This window comes from Chionomys nivalis, chromosome 5 (genome assembly GCF_950005125.1).
Source record: "Chionomys nivalis chromosome 5, mChiNiv1.1, whole genome shotgun sequence".
Taxonomy (NCBI): Eukaryota; Metazoa; Chordata; class Mammalia; order Rodentia; family Cricetidae; genus Chionomys; species Chionomys nivalis.
The window spans coordinates 110,041,912-110,056,672 of record NC_080090.1 but is presented as its reverse complement, the minus strand read 5'-3'; the positions used below and the strand labels follow the sequence as shown (position 1 = coordinate 110,056,672).

General features: G+C 38.0%; 1 protein-coding gene across 1 annotated transcript; it reads right to left on the bottom strand.

Moving 5' to 3' along the window:
• Positions 1–1,051: 1,051 nt before the first annotated feature.
• On the bottom strand, positions 1,052–14,412 carry Serpinb2 (serpin family B member 2). Its single transcript, XM_057770311.1, has 8 exons — positions 14,369–14,412; positions 10,520–10,696; positions 7,660–7,779; positions 5,610–5,738; positions 4,690–4,807; positions 4,296–4,438; positions 3,501–3,665; positions 1,052–2,033 (listed from the first exon to the last, which is right to left on the bottom strand). The coding sequence occupies exons 2-8, from the start codon at positions 10,685–10,687 to the stop codon at positions 1,629–1,631; spliced, it is 1,248 nt and encodes a 415-aa protein (XP_057626294.1). The 5' UTR covers positions 10,688–10,696; positions 14,369–14,412; the 3' UTR covers positions 1,052–1,628.
• Positions 14,413–14,761: the final 349 nt, after the last annotated feature.

Genomic DNA, 14,761 nt, shown 5'->3' with positions numbered 1-14,761 from the left:
TAGCAATAGAACAGGGACTAAGACACTGTTCTATTGCTGTGATAAAGCACTATGAACAAAAGCAACATGGAGAAGAAAGCAATTTAGCTTACAATTGCATATCATAGTCCAGGACAGAAACTCCTGCACTGCAAGAACCTAAAGTCATGGAGGAAGACTTCTTCCTGGTTTGCATGACCTGCATTCTTAGAGAAGCAAGGCCCACCTGCTAAGGGGTGGCATCATTCATGATGGTTTAAGTCTTTCCACATCAAACCCTAATCAAGGAAATGCCCTATAGACTTTCCTATAGGCAACCTAATGGAAGCATTTCTCCAATCAGGTTCTTCTTCCCAGGTAACTCTACCTTATGCCAAGTTAGCAGAGAAAAGCCCAACCGTCCACCATCCCAATCACCCTCAGTGTTGGCTCGTGCAAGAGAAGTAGTTATGCTCTCTGCTCCTTTTTGTGTCTATTATTCTATGTTCCCACAAGTGCTAGATTGTGGTTAGTTCTTAGAATCAAAGTGTTACAGCTTAGTTATAGCTTGGATGTGTGGAATGTCTTTGAAAGTTCCATGCTTTAGAGGTTTGGTCCCCTGACTAAAGCTACTAGAAGGTAGTGGAAACATGTAAGATGTAGAGCCTGCTGGGTAGTGGTGGCTCACGCCTTTAACCCCAGCACTTGGGAGGTAGAGGCAGGCAGATCTCTGTGAGTTCGAGGCCAGCCTGGTCTACAAGAGGTAGTTCCATGACAGGCACCAAAGCTACAAAAAAAGAGCCTGATGAAAAGTCCAAATCTTTGGTCACATGCTCTTTAAGGGGATGAGGGGGACTAGTCTCTTTTTCTCCTCTATTTGACATTCTTGAAATGAATAGCACTATTCTACACACCTTCTACCACATTCTACTGTTTGACCACAGGCACAAAAGCAACCATTCTACCAACCTTGGAGTAAAACTTCAATAAACAATAAGACAGAAAAAAATTTCAACTTTATTATCTCTGTTATTTTCTTACAGTAATGGAATGAAGACTAACAAAGACTGATAGCTGTGTTGTACATACCTAATAGAGAACAGCAAATACTTGTAAGTGAGCAAGCTTGCTTAAGTTACTGCATATTTCCAATTACACATGAGTTACAGAAACATACATGTGACATACAGTGATAGAAATGTAACATGCTATTGCTTTTGTTGTGTTTTTGCTTGTTTGATTATTATGGGAGAGCATATAATTGTTCTTTCATTATTAGATCAAATGCTTGCTTTTTTAGATAGAAAAATTCTCTGGTCACCTGCTTCTTCAGTATTACAGTTTTGTAATACAGAGGATAATCATTTGTAAAACTACCATTATATAAATAATAAATAATACTGTAAAAAAAACGAAAGCTATAAAGACAAAGAAATAATGAGGATGAACTAAATAGATATTATACGGCTTTAGAAAACAATAATTAGTAGACTTCTTTCTATAAGTATTGTTAAGAGTTGTGCAATTGTTTCTGAGTTTATATTTAGTGTATATCAATCAGAAGTACAAAAACGTGTATGTAGGAAAGTCCAGTTGGCACTTACAGAAGCAATTCTGTGGCTTATAGTGAGTGCTATAAAAATATAATGTATAAATAAGGTATTCCCTTTTTAGGGTGAGGAGAATCTACCACAAAATAGTATTGCATTGGTAGTTTTGTTAATGATAAAGAAAAGAAAGGGATGATCTGCCACAAACTGTGGGCCTCCGTGACCAGTTCTCCCTGTCATAACTGCCCCGGTGCCACCAGCTGCTACAGTGCCTTCCTCATTGACATCCACTGTGGCTTGATGGAATACCTCAGAAAGAAAAAGGTCATTCCTCTGGGACATTCCTGAGAAGTTGGCCTTGCTCTTATCGAAGGCATCCTCCATGCCCATGCTTCTCAGAATAGGCTTGAGTTCATAATGTTGCTCTAGCTTGAACTGCGGGAGATAGACCTCAACATCGTCTTCAGCCATTGTGTCTTTGCTCATCCATTGGTTGAATTTATCAAAGTTTATTTCACTTTCCAGCTGTAAGAATAAAGAACAAACAAAAAAAGTGAATTTGAGAAAGGACAAAAAATAACTCAAAGCCTAATGTTAAACATCAATTGCCAACTGGCTGGATAGATGACTCAGTGGTTATAAGCATTGGTTACTCTTCCACAGGACCCAAGATTGAGTCTAAGAACAGAACGGCAGCTCACAACCATAAGTAGATTCAGCCCCAGGGGATCCAATGTCTTCTTCTGGTCCCCATGATCACTGCATACATGTGATATACAAACTTCATGCAGTCAATACAGCCATAAATATAAAAATAATAGCAAATAACACTTCTAAAAAATCAATTGCAAAGCTAAGTGCAGTGGTGCGTGAGTTTAATTATTGTACCCAGGAGGCAGAAGTAGGTGGATCTCGATGAGTTCAAGGTTATCCTGGACTACATAAGTGAATTCCAGGGCAGTCAGGGCTACATAGTAAGACCTGAACTCAATATATGTATTCATATTGGTTGCCAATTACTCCTCAGTTAGAGGTGGGACTGTATGAGCCCCTCTACTATAGAAACTCTTATTTGGCTGGCTTGATCTTTTGTAGGTTTTGTACATGATTCTCTGAATTCATGTATGCAATGGCTCTGTCATGTCCAAAAAACACTGACGGCTACTATGGGGGGAGAGGTCATTTTCTTCATGGGTAAAGTTCCTAATAAGTGTCCATGTTCCAGTGGATCATCTTACATCCGCACACATTCTGTCAGCATATAATGACCTTACTGAGGTTGAAAAAGAAAATGTGAAGTTGGTTGGGAAAGTGGTGAGAGGGTTTAAAAGAGTAGTAGGGGAGAGAGCAAGGACTGAATCGTATCAAGGCACATTAATAAGTATATAGAATTCTCAACCTATTAATAAAGCATTAAAGAATACAAAAGAAAAAGAGGCCACAACCCCACACGAACTACAGGCAAATGAAGAACTGTGAGCATGGCAGGAATGGTCTTCTTGAGGGAAGAGCAAAGCAAATGGTCGTCTAATATCAAATAGTCAGTCCTGAAAACATACATACAGATAACGTTATACAGACTGAGAAGTCTGTATTTAAGACTGCATATTTATATGTGTATGTATATAAACACGTGACAATAAGCAATGAAAAGTAGGCCATAAAGTTTGAAAGACAACAAGAAAAGGTATAAAGGAGCTTTGAAAGGAGGAAAGAAGGGAATAATTATAATCTTAAAAAATAAAAAAATAAAATAAGCAATTAAATGACTTTACTATGTTTAAAACTTCATGAGCTGGACAAATTTTGTAAGATGGTAGCATAAACTACATAAGTTTCAGACTTTGAGGTTTTACGAAATTGACACATGTAAATCAACTTAATCATTCATTTGTGACAAATTACACACCATTTCCAAGGCAACAATACTCGTTTTGAGCAAAGGAGATTTTGCTGCAAAATTTGAAAATAATTGAAACTGGAATGCATTACCAACTCCAAGCCAGTGGACGCATCCTCAATCTCATCAGGAAGCAACAGGAACATACTGATGTCTCCAATATACGGAAGCTCTAGAATCTGAGTCTTTAGGTCCGTTATGTATCCAATGTTCAGCTTTTCACGTAGGTGCATCATCTGAACAGGTATGCTCTCACGCTAATATTGTTAAAATGTAAAATATGAAAGTCAGTTCTCAGATGTTTAAGAAATTTGCAGTAAGACTAAATGATTTCTGGGCCAAAGCTAGGAAAATGTGTTTTCTTCCATCAAAAAAGCAAATTGTTTGTATAGTTTTTAGAGAAGGTCCTCAAACTTAATGGCTTTTTTAAATCTTATAGCCAATACTTAGTAAGATAGATAATAATAGTAATAATACTTCTACTACTAATAAAATTATAATAAATTTGTAATGCCTAAAATGATACAGGAAGTTAGGTAAACTCTGTCAAACATTCACATCAATCTTTTGAACTAGATATTATTCAAGCTTTAAAGATCAAAAACGAAACAAATGGATAATACATGAAGTCATAGTGCAAATGTAGAACCAACATTTAAGTCCAGGCAAGAGGAATTATGTCACATAATTATAAATTATAAAGCCATGGTCTTCACTGTCCATTGACTCTTAGGAATTTTTGAATGATACTCAGTAGCTTGAAAGAGACAATACCCACCCAAGCTATAACTAGCAAGTTATGGGAAAATCAATGAATAGTCTCTAAGTTTTCTGTATTCTTTTCCAAGCTCTAAAATAATGCTAGAAAAATGCTTCTTGTTTCATACCAAGTTCACACGGAAAGGATAACGCTCATTAAGTTTCTTCGCAAATGGAGTTTTCCACTTTCCTTTGAAGTAAACAGCATTCACCAGTACCATCTTGGTGTTTTCATCTACAGAACCTTCCGGTAACAGGCTTGAGATTTCACCTGTAGAGAACACAATACATGTTTAGGTTTTATAATAAAAAATGAAAGAAACTGTATAATGCTTCATATAAAGTATAACTTTTTATGATATTTGGAGGAATCACTTTCTTGTATATTGTTTTCCAGTTTCTCAGTAGTCTGAGACTTACGAAAAAGAATTGACTGTACAGTTTTGAGGGAATAAGGGTGATATTCAAGGATGTTTGATTTCAAAAGAAAAAAAAACAGAAGAAAAAAATCCAAAGTTTTACCTTTGGTTTGGGTCTTGACCCAGGAATTTATCTTTTTTCTAGCTTCTTCAGCATATTTAAGGAAGTCTACTGCCTCTGGTTCTGTAGAGTAATATTTCTTACAGAGTTGTACGTATTCCTTTAAAACAAATAAAAAAACCCACAATTACACATGGCATATGTTGAATAAGAGAGGCATGATGAATTACAGGCTCCAACAAATACAAGGAGACATAAGGCAGTGGGAGGTGAGATGACTGGGGAGGGTGCAGATCCAGGACAGTTACACTTTCACCGATAATGCCCAGTTCTATGCTCCAGCACCAACTCTATCTTTGCACTAAAGACACTAGACCCTCTGAGTATGGGTGACAGCTGTGTGGTTGGGCAGTCTGTGGAGCCACTGGCAGTGGGATCAGGATTTATCCCAAGTGCTTGAACTGGCTTTCTGGAGTCCATTCTTTTTGGAGAGATACCTTGTTCAGCCTAAATTTAGGGCAGAGTGACTTGACTGACTTTGTTGACTTCCCATGGGAAGCATTACCCTCTCTGGAGAGTGGATGGGAGTGGAGGGGAGGGGCAGTGAGGGAGAGTGGGAGGAAGAAGAGGAAGTGGGAACTGGGATAGGTATGTAAATTGAAAAAAAGATGGTTTTTAAAAATTAATTAAAATTTAAGAAAAGACACTGAAAAAGAACAGAGGTATAGCTTGGGAAAATAGAGGAGAACAGCAGTTACATCATTGGAAAAAGCGGTTACATCACTGTTGTAATTTGTTGATCTTTGCATGGGACATCTTCAGCAGGAACAGGAGAGACAGTAAAGCCAGCCTTTAAAAGCCCACCTGCAATTCTGAGTCTGCTCCTGAGAATTGTGAAGAAGTGTCCCAAACTACCTCACTGCTTGTGCTGGAACGACTCTTACAGTGTCACCTTCACTTACTTCCTTGAAACTAGCAGATTTCTCTCCAAACAGCTTATTGGCGCTTTCCAGTAAGTAATCTCCTGAGCAAGTGTTGATTGCCGAGCTGAGCAAGTTGAAGGATGAATGGATTTTATCTCTTGCTTGTGCCTAAACAGAAGAAATTTTCACTTATAACACAGTAATACTAACTAAAGACTCCTGAAGCAATAACATTGTCTCAAAACAACAATAAAATATTGTATGAATGCATCTTTTCTAGTCCATTGGAGGAAAAGATCTGTAAGAATGTCATTCAAAAAGATTGGAGTAATGTCTCCCGCCTATGATCCCAAGAGAGACAGAGGCACAAAGACTAAGTTCAAGGCTCATCATGGCAACATAATGAATTTAAGGCAAGCTTGTTTCAACACCCCATGGGGGCAAAAGCAGAAACAAATATGGAAATGTAGTATAGGAAGGCTACAATGGTACACTTTAATAATTATAGATTTCTGCTGTATCTGTAGATTAGATTCATTAGAAATAAGAAAACCCACAGACTGAATGAAAGACAGTTTCTTTTGATATTTCTAAACTCTTGTGTTTCTGATGAAATTTTATTATATTACAGAATGAATAAACCCAGAGATTCTAAAGTATAACATTAGGAGTACAGTTAGTGAGTCCGGACTGTTTCTGAAATTTGTGATAAAAAACATATTTAAATAGATTTCCACCCCCCCCCATGCGCACGCGCACGCACACACACACACACACACACACACACACACACTGACTGCATATGTGGTCAAAGTATTACTTTGATTGTGGTAATTATTTCACAAGGTATAGATATATTACCTCATGTACCCTGAATATATGCAATTTTACTTGTCAGTTGTGAAGTTCTCAATGAAACTATAGTGAAATGTTACCACACTTTATATAGCCTTAATAGGTTCCCATTTTAGAGGTGACCTTTGTAGTAAAAAAAAAAAAAACAGAGCTTTAAAAGTTGACAAAATTGATGAGAGATCAAATGCTAAGCAGTGTGACAGACAGACTCAGTCACAACAGCAACTGGGCTCGAGTACAAGACAGAGCTCTCCAGTGTTGTAGAAAGTATTGGGAGGTTTTATCTACCTTCTGTACCCCACATCACACCAAGTGATGGAGGGTGGGACACTAGTATATTCAGGAAAGAAGAATCAGGAGACATGTCCCCATAATCTAATCATGGGCATAACCATGCGAGTTAGTTAGCTATAGATTATCCCTTCATGGTCTTGTTAATGTAACTAGCCAGCCAGTTTTTAAGGATATAGCCTATGGGATAAAGGTATTATTTTGTATAACAGATGGATGAATAGAATTATTACCTGCAATAGATATAGATAAATGGATGGACATATGATAAGTTGTTAATAGATGGGAGATAGATAACAGACAGATAGATGACAGAGTTGACAGGTAGATATAGACAAATAGGTGATAATTAGTAGGTTGATGAAAGATAGATAATAGGTATAGATAGATGCATATGCATAATAGGTAGATAATAAGTGATAGATAGTTAGACAGATGACAAGTTATTTATAGATAGGTGGTATATTATAAGCAGATAATATATTCATTAGATTCTCCTGCAGCAACAAGGTTTATGCTTCACCAACCCCTAATTATGATCACCCTCTTTTCCTCTTGAAATTCCCATAAATACCTATGGACTTATGCATCCAAACATTCTTGTAACATAACATAGAGCACTTTCAGAATAAATAGTTTATTATAAATATAAATAATATGATACATAAACAGTACTATACATATTATATATACTTATGGCAGAATAATGTGATAGGATTGAGGAGCAACCATTGTTGGAACATTAATAAGCCTGGATGCTGCCCTGGCTCTGACCCTTGTTATTGGATGCCCTTGGGATATTCATCACAGTACTTAGTCTGGGTGCTCTTCCTATGTATAGTAGAACTCTGCTACATTTCTTCTCAGTTCAACACTATGACTCTGAGACGAGAAGCTGCTAGAGACAGAATATAAAAGAATATAGCAAAACCAAGTCCGGTACCTGTAAAATAGCATCAGGATAATTTCCCTTCTGTATTTGCTGAGTGCAATCAAAGCCTCTGACGTTCTCTGGGGTTCCCTGAGTGATGCCATTGCCATTAACTTTGTTAAATTGCAGCACCTGCAGTCAGAATCAGGAGGAGTGATGACGTGGCCATGCAAAATTACTTCACTTTGAACCAATGGCTCAGGAATCTCTAGATCAGCATTTCTGTGTCGTGAAACCATTTGGAGGGAGAACAAACCTTTCTTAAGGGTCACCTAAGACTATCAGAAAATAGATATTTACATTATGATTCACAACTAGCAAAATTACAGTTATGAAGAAGCAAAGAATATAATTTATGGTTGGGAGTCACCACAGCATGTACTAAAGCATTAGGAAGGTTAAGAAGCACTGCTCTAGATGGTACTCTCTGACTCTGTATGTGGAAAATAAGCATAAGCATTCTTTCTGTGTCTCAAAAATTCATGAAGTACTTGATACTAACTCCTTTACTGAAAATTTTAAAAAAACAATGTTATTATGAGATGATTTATAAAATCTACCCTGAATTATCTAAATTTCATCCAGTCCACAAATTGTTTTGAAAAACACCAATATTTTAATACTGTATTTTTTAAATATTTCAAAGAAATTAATAGAATTAACTCATCTCCTCTTCTCTGAAGTGGACTTTCCTACTAAATACATTTTAAGCTTAGGAAAGTTAGAAGCCATAGTGGGCTTTAACATGAACATCAGTCACCAAATATTAAGAAGGATCACCTAGATAAGACATTCACACATACTATGTGCACACAGAAACAAATACCTGTGTCGGGGCAATTCACAGCATTTGATACACTGCATCTCTTTCACTGTGTAGGGGCAATTCACAGCATTTGATACACTGCATCTCTCTCACTGTGTAGGGGCAATTCACAGCATTTGATACACTGCATCTCTCTCACTGTAAGTGGTTTCATACAGCTAGTAGAGGCAGTAGGGAAAGACTGGTCTCTGTAAGGCTATCTCAAGTCCCTTCTCCACAAAGTTCGACCAGCCCAGCCTAGTCTTCCAGACTCACATTCCCACAGCCAGCCATGTCTAAAGTCTTTGAGAACCTCTGACCCTGAAACACTTCTCCTTTTGGCCCATGGTAAAGAGGAAACAAAATTGTAAACGGGCTGGTAATTGGCATCTTGTAATGAAGTGGGCAGTTATATCTAGCTAGTTGAATACGTTCTAGACTAGAAAAGGATTGGTATTTGGGGACCTTTCTCTGCAAGTCTTCCATTGTTTAATCTGGGAGTGAGGCAGGAAGCATGGAGCTGGTGCTGCATAGCCTGCCCTTCTTCCCTAATCTAAGGAAATAGCCTTTTTACTTAGAAAGCAATCAAGTTAGCTCTTGAATTTTAAAATCTCTCCATGCAGCAGAGTTGTAAGAAAACTGCATGGTCCCACCAACCGAAAGAACTTTCTTGAGTTAGGAAATCTCTCTGCCTAGAGTGACCACAAGGAAAATTTTTCCTTCAGTATCAAAATCACTTTAACTCAAAGCATTTCATCTGAGACTCACACTCTAGCTGTGCTGCTCCTGGCCTTAACACTTAAAAGTTGAAAGCACAAACTCTTTCTAAGGTTTTGCAAACCGTGCTTTACTGTGCTTTCTCAAGACAAAGGAAGTAAGGAGGAAGAAGTGTGGCACAACTCTGCTATCATCAGGGTTGAACAATTGAGTCCTGTTGTAAGACATGCTGTTTAAACTGACTCCAGTTTAGACAGGAATCTACCGCCTGACCTGTTGGTTCATGTTGTCTCTGTGAAACTCTGTACTTGAAAAGAGGCTCACCTGAAATGGGTCAACATGTTCTCAAGAAGAATGTATTTATGCTCAGAAACAGTTCTCATGGGAACGTGGGTAGGAGCCCGTGGCATTTTGGTGTGACTGCAAACTCAATGAGTGCTTGTACTCAGAACACACGTTCTTAATATTTGCATGCATGTGGATACAATGGAATTTTAATTATATGATTTCCACATTCGGGTCTTTGACCTAGCAAGTAACATGATCATGAGAAATTATAATACATTGTATGAATCTTTAGGTATACTGCAGATTGTAATTTAAATAGTTCTAAAGTCTGGAGAAAGATCTCCTGTGTGAATCTCTGTCATCAAGGAAAGAAGAAAAAACCTTGACACATAAATCCCTGGCAATGATGTTTTACATGCTGTTCTCATTGACTCTGAGGACTTGGTATCTGCAATATCCAGCCACACTTGTAAACATAGCTTCACAGTGGATAATGTGAAGAAGCCTATTAATATTTATTTATTTATATTTCTGTGAGAATGCTAACCAAAGCCATAGTGCTTTTTTTTCTTTGTGATCCTGGCTTAAAACCATGAGGAGACATTTTTTATAAGAAAGGGGAAACAAACACTACCCACAGTGGTATTGTTAAGAGGGAGCTTCAGCTGGAAACTAAAGGTCACAGGTGCTCTTGGGAACAGGTTGCCAGTGTTCTTATCTGCATAGTGATATTTGACTTAAAACCATGTGAAATGAAGCGCTCAAAACCCTTGCTGTGCAAACTATGAGTATGATCTGGTTTAAATGGAATATTTGCCAGTTGCTATTTTCATCCTTATAGAAATGCTAACATCCTTCTGCTATCTGCATTAGAGGAGTTTCCTGATTTGGACATTTTCTATATTTACATTTACAGAATCTGTGCTATGATGGCTGGTGATGACAGTCATGCCACCATCCCTGCTTTCTTAGAGTCAAGATGACCTGAGCACAAAATGAGAGCAAGTCTACGGTTCAATTCAGAAAACACTGGATTCTGAGGTGAGGTTTAAATCAACTTACTTTGGCCATCTGGTGTTCAGTGTTGCCCCTGGCACCAAGAAAAACCATAGCCAAGGTGGACGAGATGCTCCACGGAGAGAAAAAGATATTCTGGGCAGAGTTTGTTTGTTCTATATGCTTGAGGATATTGAGGGCAAACACAGTGTTTGCCATGGAAAGCTCTTCCATTGTTTCAGTCTAGAATGAAGGTGAAGAGAGAGAAAGAGCTCTGAATGACTGTTCGGCACTTGGAGTGAAGTTGGCAGAGGAATATAGGCAGTGTCCTGCCTACGGTTCCCTTCCTGCCTTCCCTCCATGAGACAAAATGAGGACGGTGACAATTGCTTAGAATCACAAGCCATGTGCTCCTCACAGTGCGCAGGTATAACATTCTTTGACTCCATTCTGAAATTTGAGTCATTTTAAACAAGAAAGCCCGCAATTTCAATTTTCCCCAGCCTCTGTAAACTATGTAGCCAATCCTGGGATATGATGACAGATATGAGGAACGACACTTTGTGAAATCCAGATTATAATAAGGATAGTAACAACAGTAACACTCATTTGAGTTCTATTCTCTATGTGTTAGACACCTAGACTGTAGACACTAACTACTAAACACCTTGCTTGTGTAATCATTTAATCCTCCTGAAATCCTGTGAGGAGAAGGAAAGCTACCTCTGTGCACAGAAAGAGCGTGCTTCTGCACAAAAGCCAGCTGATCATGCCATTCAGTAACAGAGAGTGGGAGGGGAAATTGAAGGCAGGAAAGTGACCTCCATGTTCCGTCCATATTTACACTACACATACCCACACCACATACACCTATGTTTATATGCAGAATATAATACACTTATCCAAATGGGTGCCACATGTACACGGACTTGCTGGGTTTAGGTGAGACAATCTTTCAACTTCTCCATTTTGAGGTGTATAACATACTTTAGGGTTGCTGTCTCCAGATACTACCATCCCCAGCATATTCTCTCCTCATATGCCTCAGTCTTGGTCTAAAAAGATTTCCTATGGACTGGGAGTTCACTTTAGTACCCTATTCTCCTGTCATACAAACCTACGTGCCCACAGGAATTCAGGGGCAATTCAAGAATGTAGGAACCACACAATATGTTTAATTTATAGTTATCTAAAAAAGGTCAGGCACGCCTTCCACGACTTAAGGATCTCTGTGCAGCTGGATCCTTGGACACACCCAAGGGTGGTGTGTGGGAAGGGATGCCACCTTCTTCCTACTTTTCTATTTTTCTTTCATCATAGTCTAAAATAACCTATAATTACCAAAATATACAAATACACCAAACAATGACAGCACTCATCTCTTTGTAAACCTTCTGGAACAAAGATTTTCCAGAACTGAGGAGTAGTGGAGAGACCCCTGGATGAAGCAAACTGTCTTGACTGTTTACAGATGTATTGTAGGAGAGAGAAGAATTTGCACTAAAATTTGTCATTTATAACATAAGGCAATTGCATTTTGTACAAAAGACAAAATAGTAAATTAAATTGTATTTTTAGAATTCCTTTCCATTTCTTGCCTCTGTATTTAACTTACTAGTGTGGGGCAGTGGTCACATGAGCGTGAGCAGGGGTGCACATGTCACGGGGGCTGTGGAGGTCAGGCGACAACTCTGTGGAGGCAGTTTTCTCCTTCCACCTCTCAAACGGTTCCAGGGATTGAATTTAGGTCACCAGGTTGAGCTTTTCACTGACCCTTGGAGGGTCACAGAGGCCTTCCTAAAGCTCTTGGAGGTTAAGCAACGTCTGTGAGGTCCCACAGTTACTGTGATGTTGCATCATGCAGGCTAGGATCTGCCAAAGAAAGTTCCCTGATCTTCAGATCTCATAGGTTGATGGCACCGCTTCACTCTAACTGTCAGTTAAGGAAGTTCTATACTGAGGATATTACAAAGGGGAACAAGAAAGAGAAGTAGCAAGTTCATATTGCTCCTAGAAAGCTTATTAGTTGAAAAGAAAACAGTATTGCTTTCTGTCTCGTTTCATCACAGATTTCTGATTAAAATAGATAGTTCAGAAAATAACTTCTTCTTCAGTGACATAATACTGCAATTAATTAGACTCCATGCATCAGTTTCCTTAATAAATAATTTTAAAATTATGAATAAAATGTTTCTCTGCCCCTGCATAAAATAAGTGATCCAGCCAGGGGAGCATATCATGATCTCTCCTGCTTCTCAGCCTGTGCCACAGTCTAAGTCAGTCGGTCACATAGGCATTAACAGGATGCAATGATCAAGGCCGTTATCAGCCAAAACAGTTAATATTAAAGTAGGACTCTGGGTGATTTGACAGAGAATAAGATGGTACTAAGCAGAGTAAAATTGTTCCAGATATGTTTACTTCTTTAAAACTCATCTCTGTCTGAGGACATAACTCAGTACCAGGTATGCAGCGACTTGTGTTCAGAACACCAGTTCTACCAAAAAAGAAAAAAACTGAACTAAACAACCTGAATTATTTTGTATTAGAGAGGCCAGCCTTGAAATCAACAGGTAGTAAAGGATGCTATAGAGTTTCTAGTCCTCCTTTGTCTGCATCCATGTGCTTAGATTACACGTGTGTGCAACCAAACCTGATCTATAAAATGCCAGGAATTGAACCCAGGGCTTCGTGTTTGCTAGGACAGCAATCCACCATCTGAGCAACATCCCTTGTCCTGGAGTTCTAGTTTCTCATGATGTCTTCTTAACTACATTTGCATGAAAATAATAGTTGGTGTCTGTATTTCAATCACCTAATTAAATCTGCTGCATTTTGTTTAATGGAAATGATCATGTACCCCATGTCCTTTGGGATTTCTGCTAGAGTAATGAAAATGTGAAGATGTAGGTATTTCAGGACTAATCATACGCTTCCAAATGTGAGCCTATTACTAACATTAGTAAGAATGAATGGAAATGATGTGCGGGACTAGGCTCTCTCCTCTTCTGTCAGTTCCTGAAATACAAGTTGGCAAAGGCACTAGTGAAACTTGGCAGAAGTGATGAATCGGGGAGGTGCCACAGGCTCACCACCTGCCACACTCCCTCTCCACAATAGCCCGAGCTGACAAATTAGATTTTGCTGTGCCATTTCAAACATTTCTGCGTATAATCATGATAATGAAAATGTTTTAATTGATTTCAAAAATCAGTGAAAATTAAGATAAACAATAGTGGCAAGGAAACAGCCTATCAAAAATAGAACAAACTTCAGAAGCGAGGGGTTAGTATTTTAGTTGATAGTTTTCATAATGAATAATTATCTGCTTACTAGAGATTAAATTGCTAGCTTGGTCAACCAATCAACTAATTTATTTGATATTTATCTTTCACAGAAGTGGTCCATTGCTGAACTAAGTTAAATAATTATGTTCTGATCCTGGATCATCCTGGCCCAAATCACTGCTTAATTTTTATACTTTCTGACTATTAAATTAGGTGACAATTGAACGTCACTTATTTATATCTAATGTAATAATTTCAATTGCTTAAATATAAACATTTTAATATTTGTAGCTATTTATGTCTAATTCTATATCAAAATAATAAATATAAAACATACATATTGCAATCTGTTCAATAATATTAAAATTGAAATTAGAATAAACATACATTTCAATTTTGATTCATAGGCATTTGCTGTCTTCTGAGATTCAAAGTTAAGCAGTCATAAGTTTAATTCAAGTCTTAACCCAAAATATCTTTAGTTAAACAAGTGAAAAAGAAAACATGGTTACATCTTTTACTCACCCTCTGCACAGCTCAATATATTAAAAAGTTACTATGAAGGAAGAGAAAGGGGAAGCCTGGATTCATTAGAGATGACCAGGGGCTTACTGAAGCACTTTATTACCTTCTAATCCTGTGAGCAGCTGACAGCCAGGAAAGGCTCCTTGGAAAGCCTGAATAGCAAGGACGAGGTAATGACTGGCTTTATACGGCCATGCTCCTCCCACAGTTTTTTTTTAAACTTTTTAATTTGTGTTCTTTGTATGATTCAACATTTTACTCATAAAGACATCAGTAGGAAAGGAATGCTGATTTGTAGTGTTCAGTTTAAGAAAGAACTTGAGAAGTATGACATCATTTAGAAATTCAAGAATTTAGCAATTTCCAATTTAAACCTTTTAGCAGCAATCTGCATCATTCACTCTTTGGTCTTTATTGTTTCTCAAAGGTACTCAATGATAGTAATTAAATTCCATGATATTCAATCCACCTTTGGACGGGCACCATCTGTGGGGGT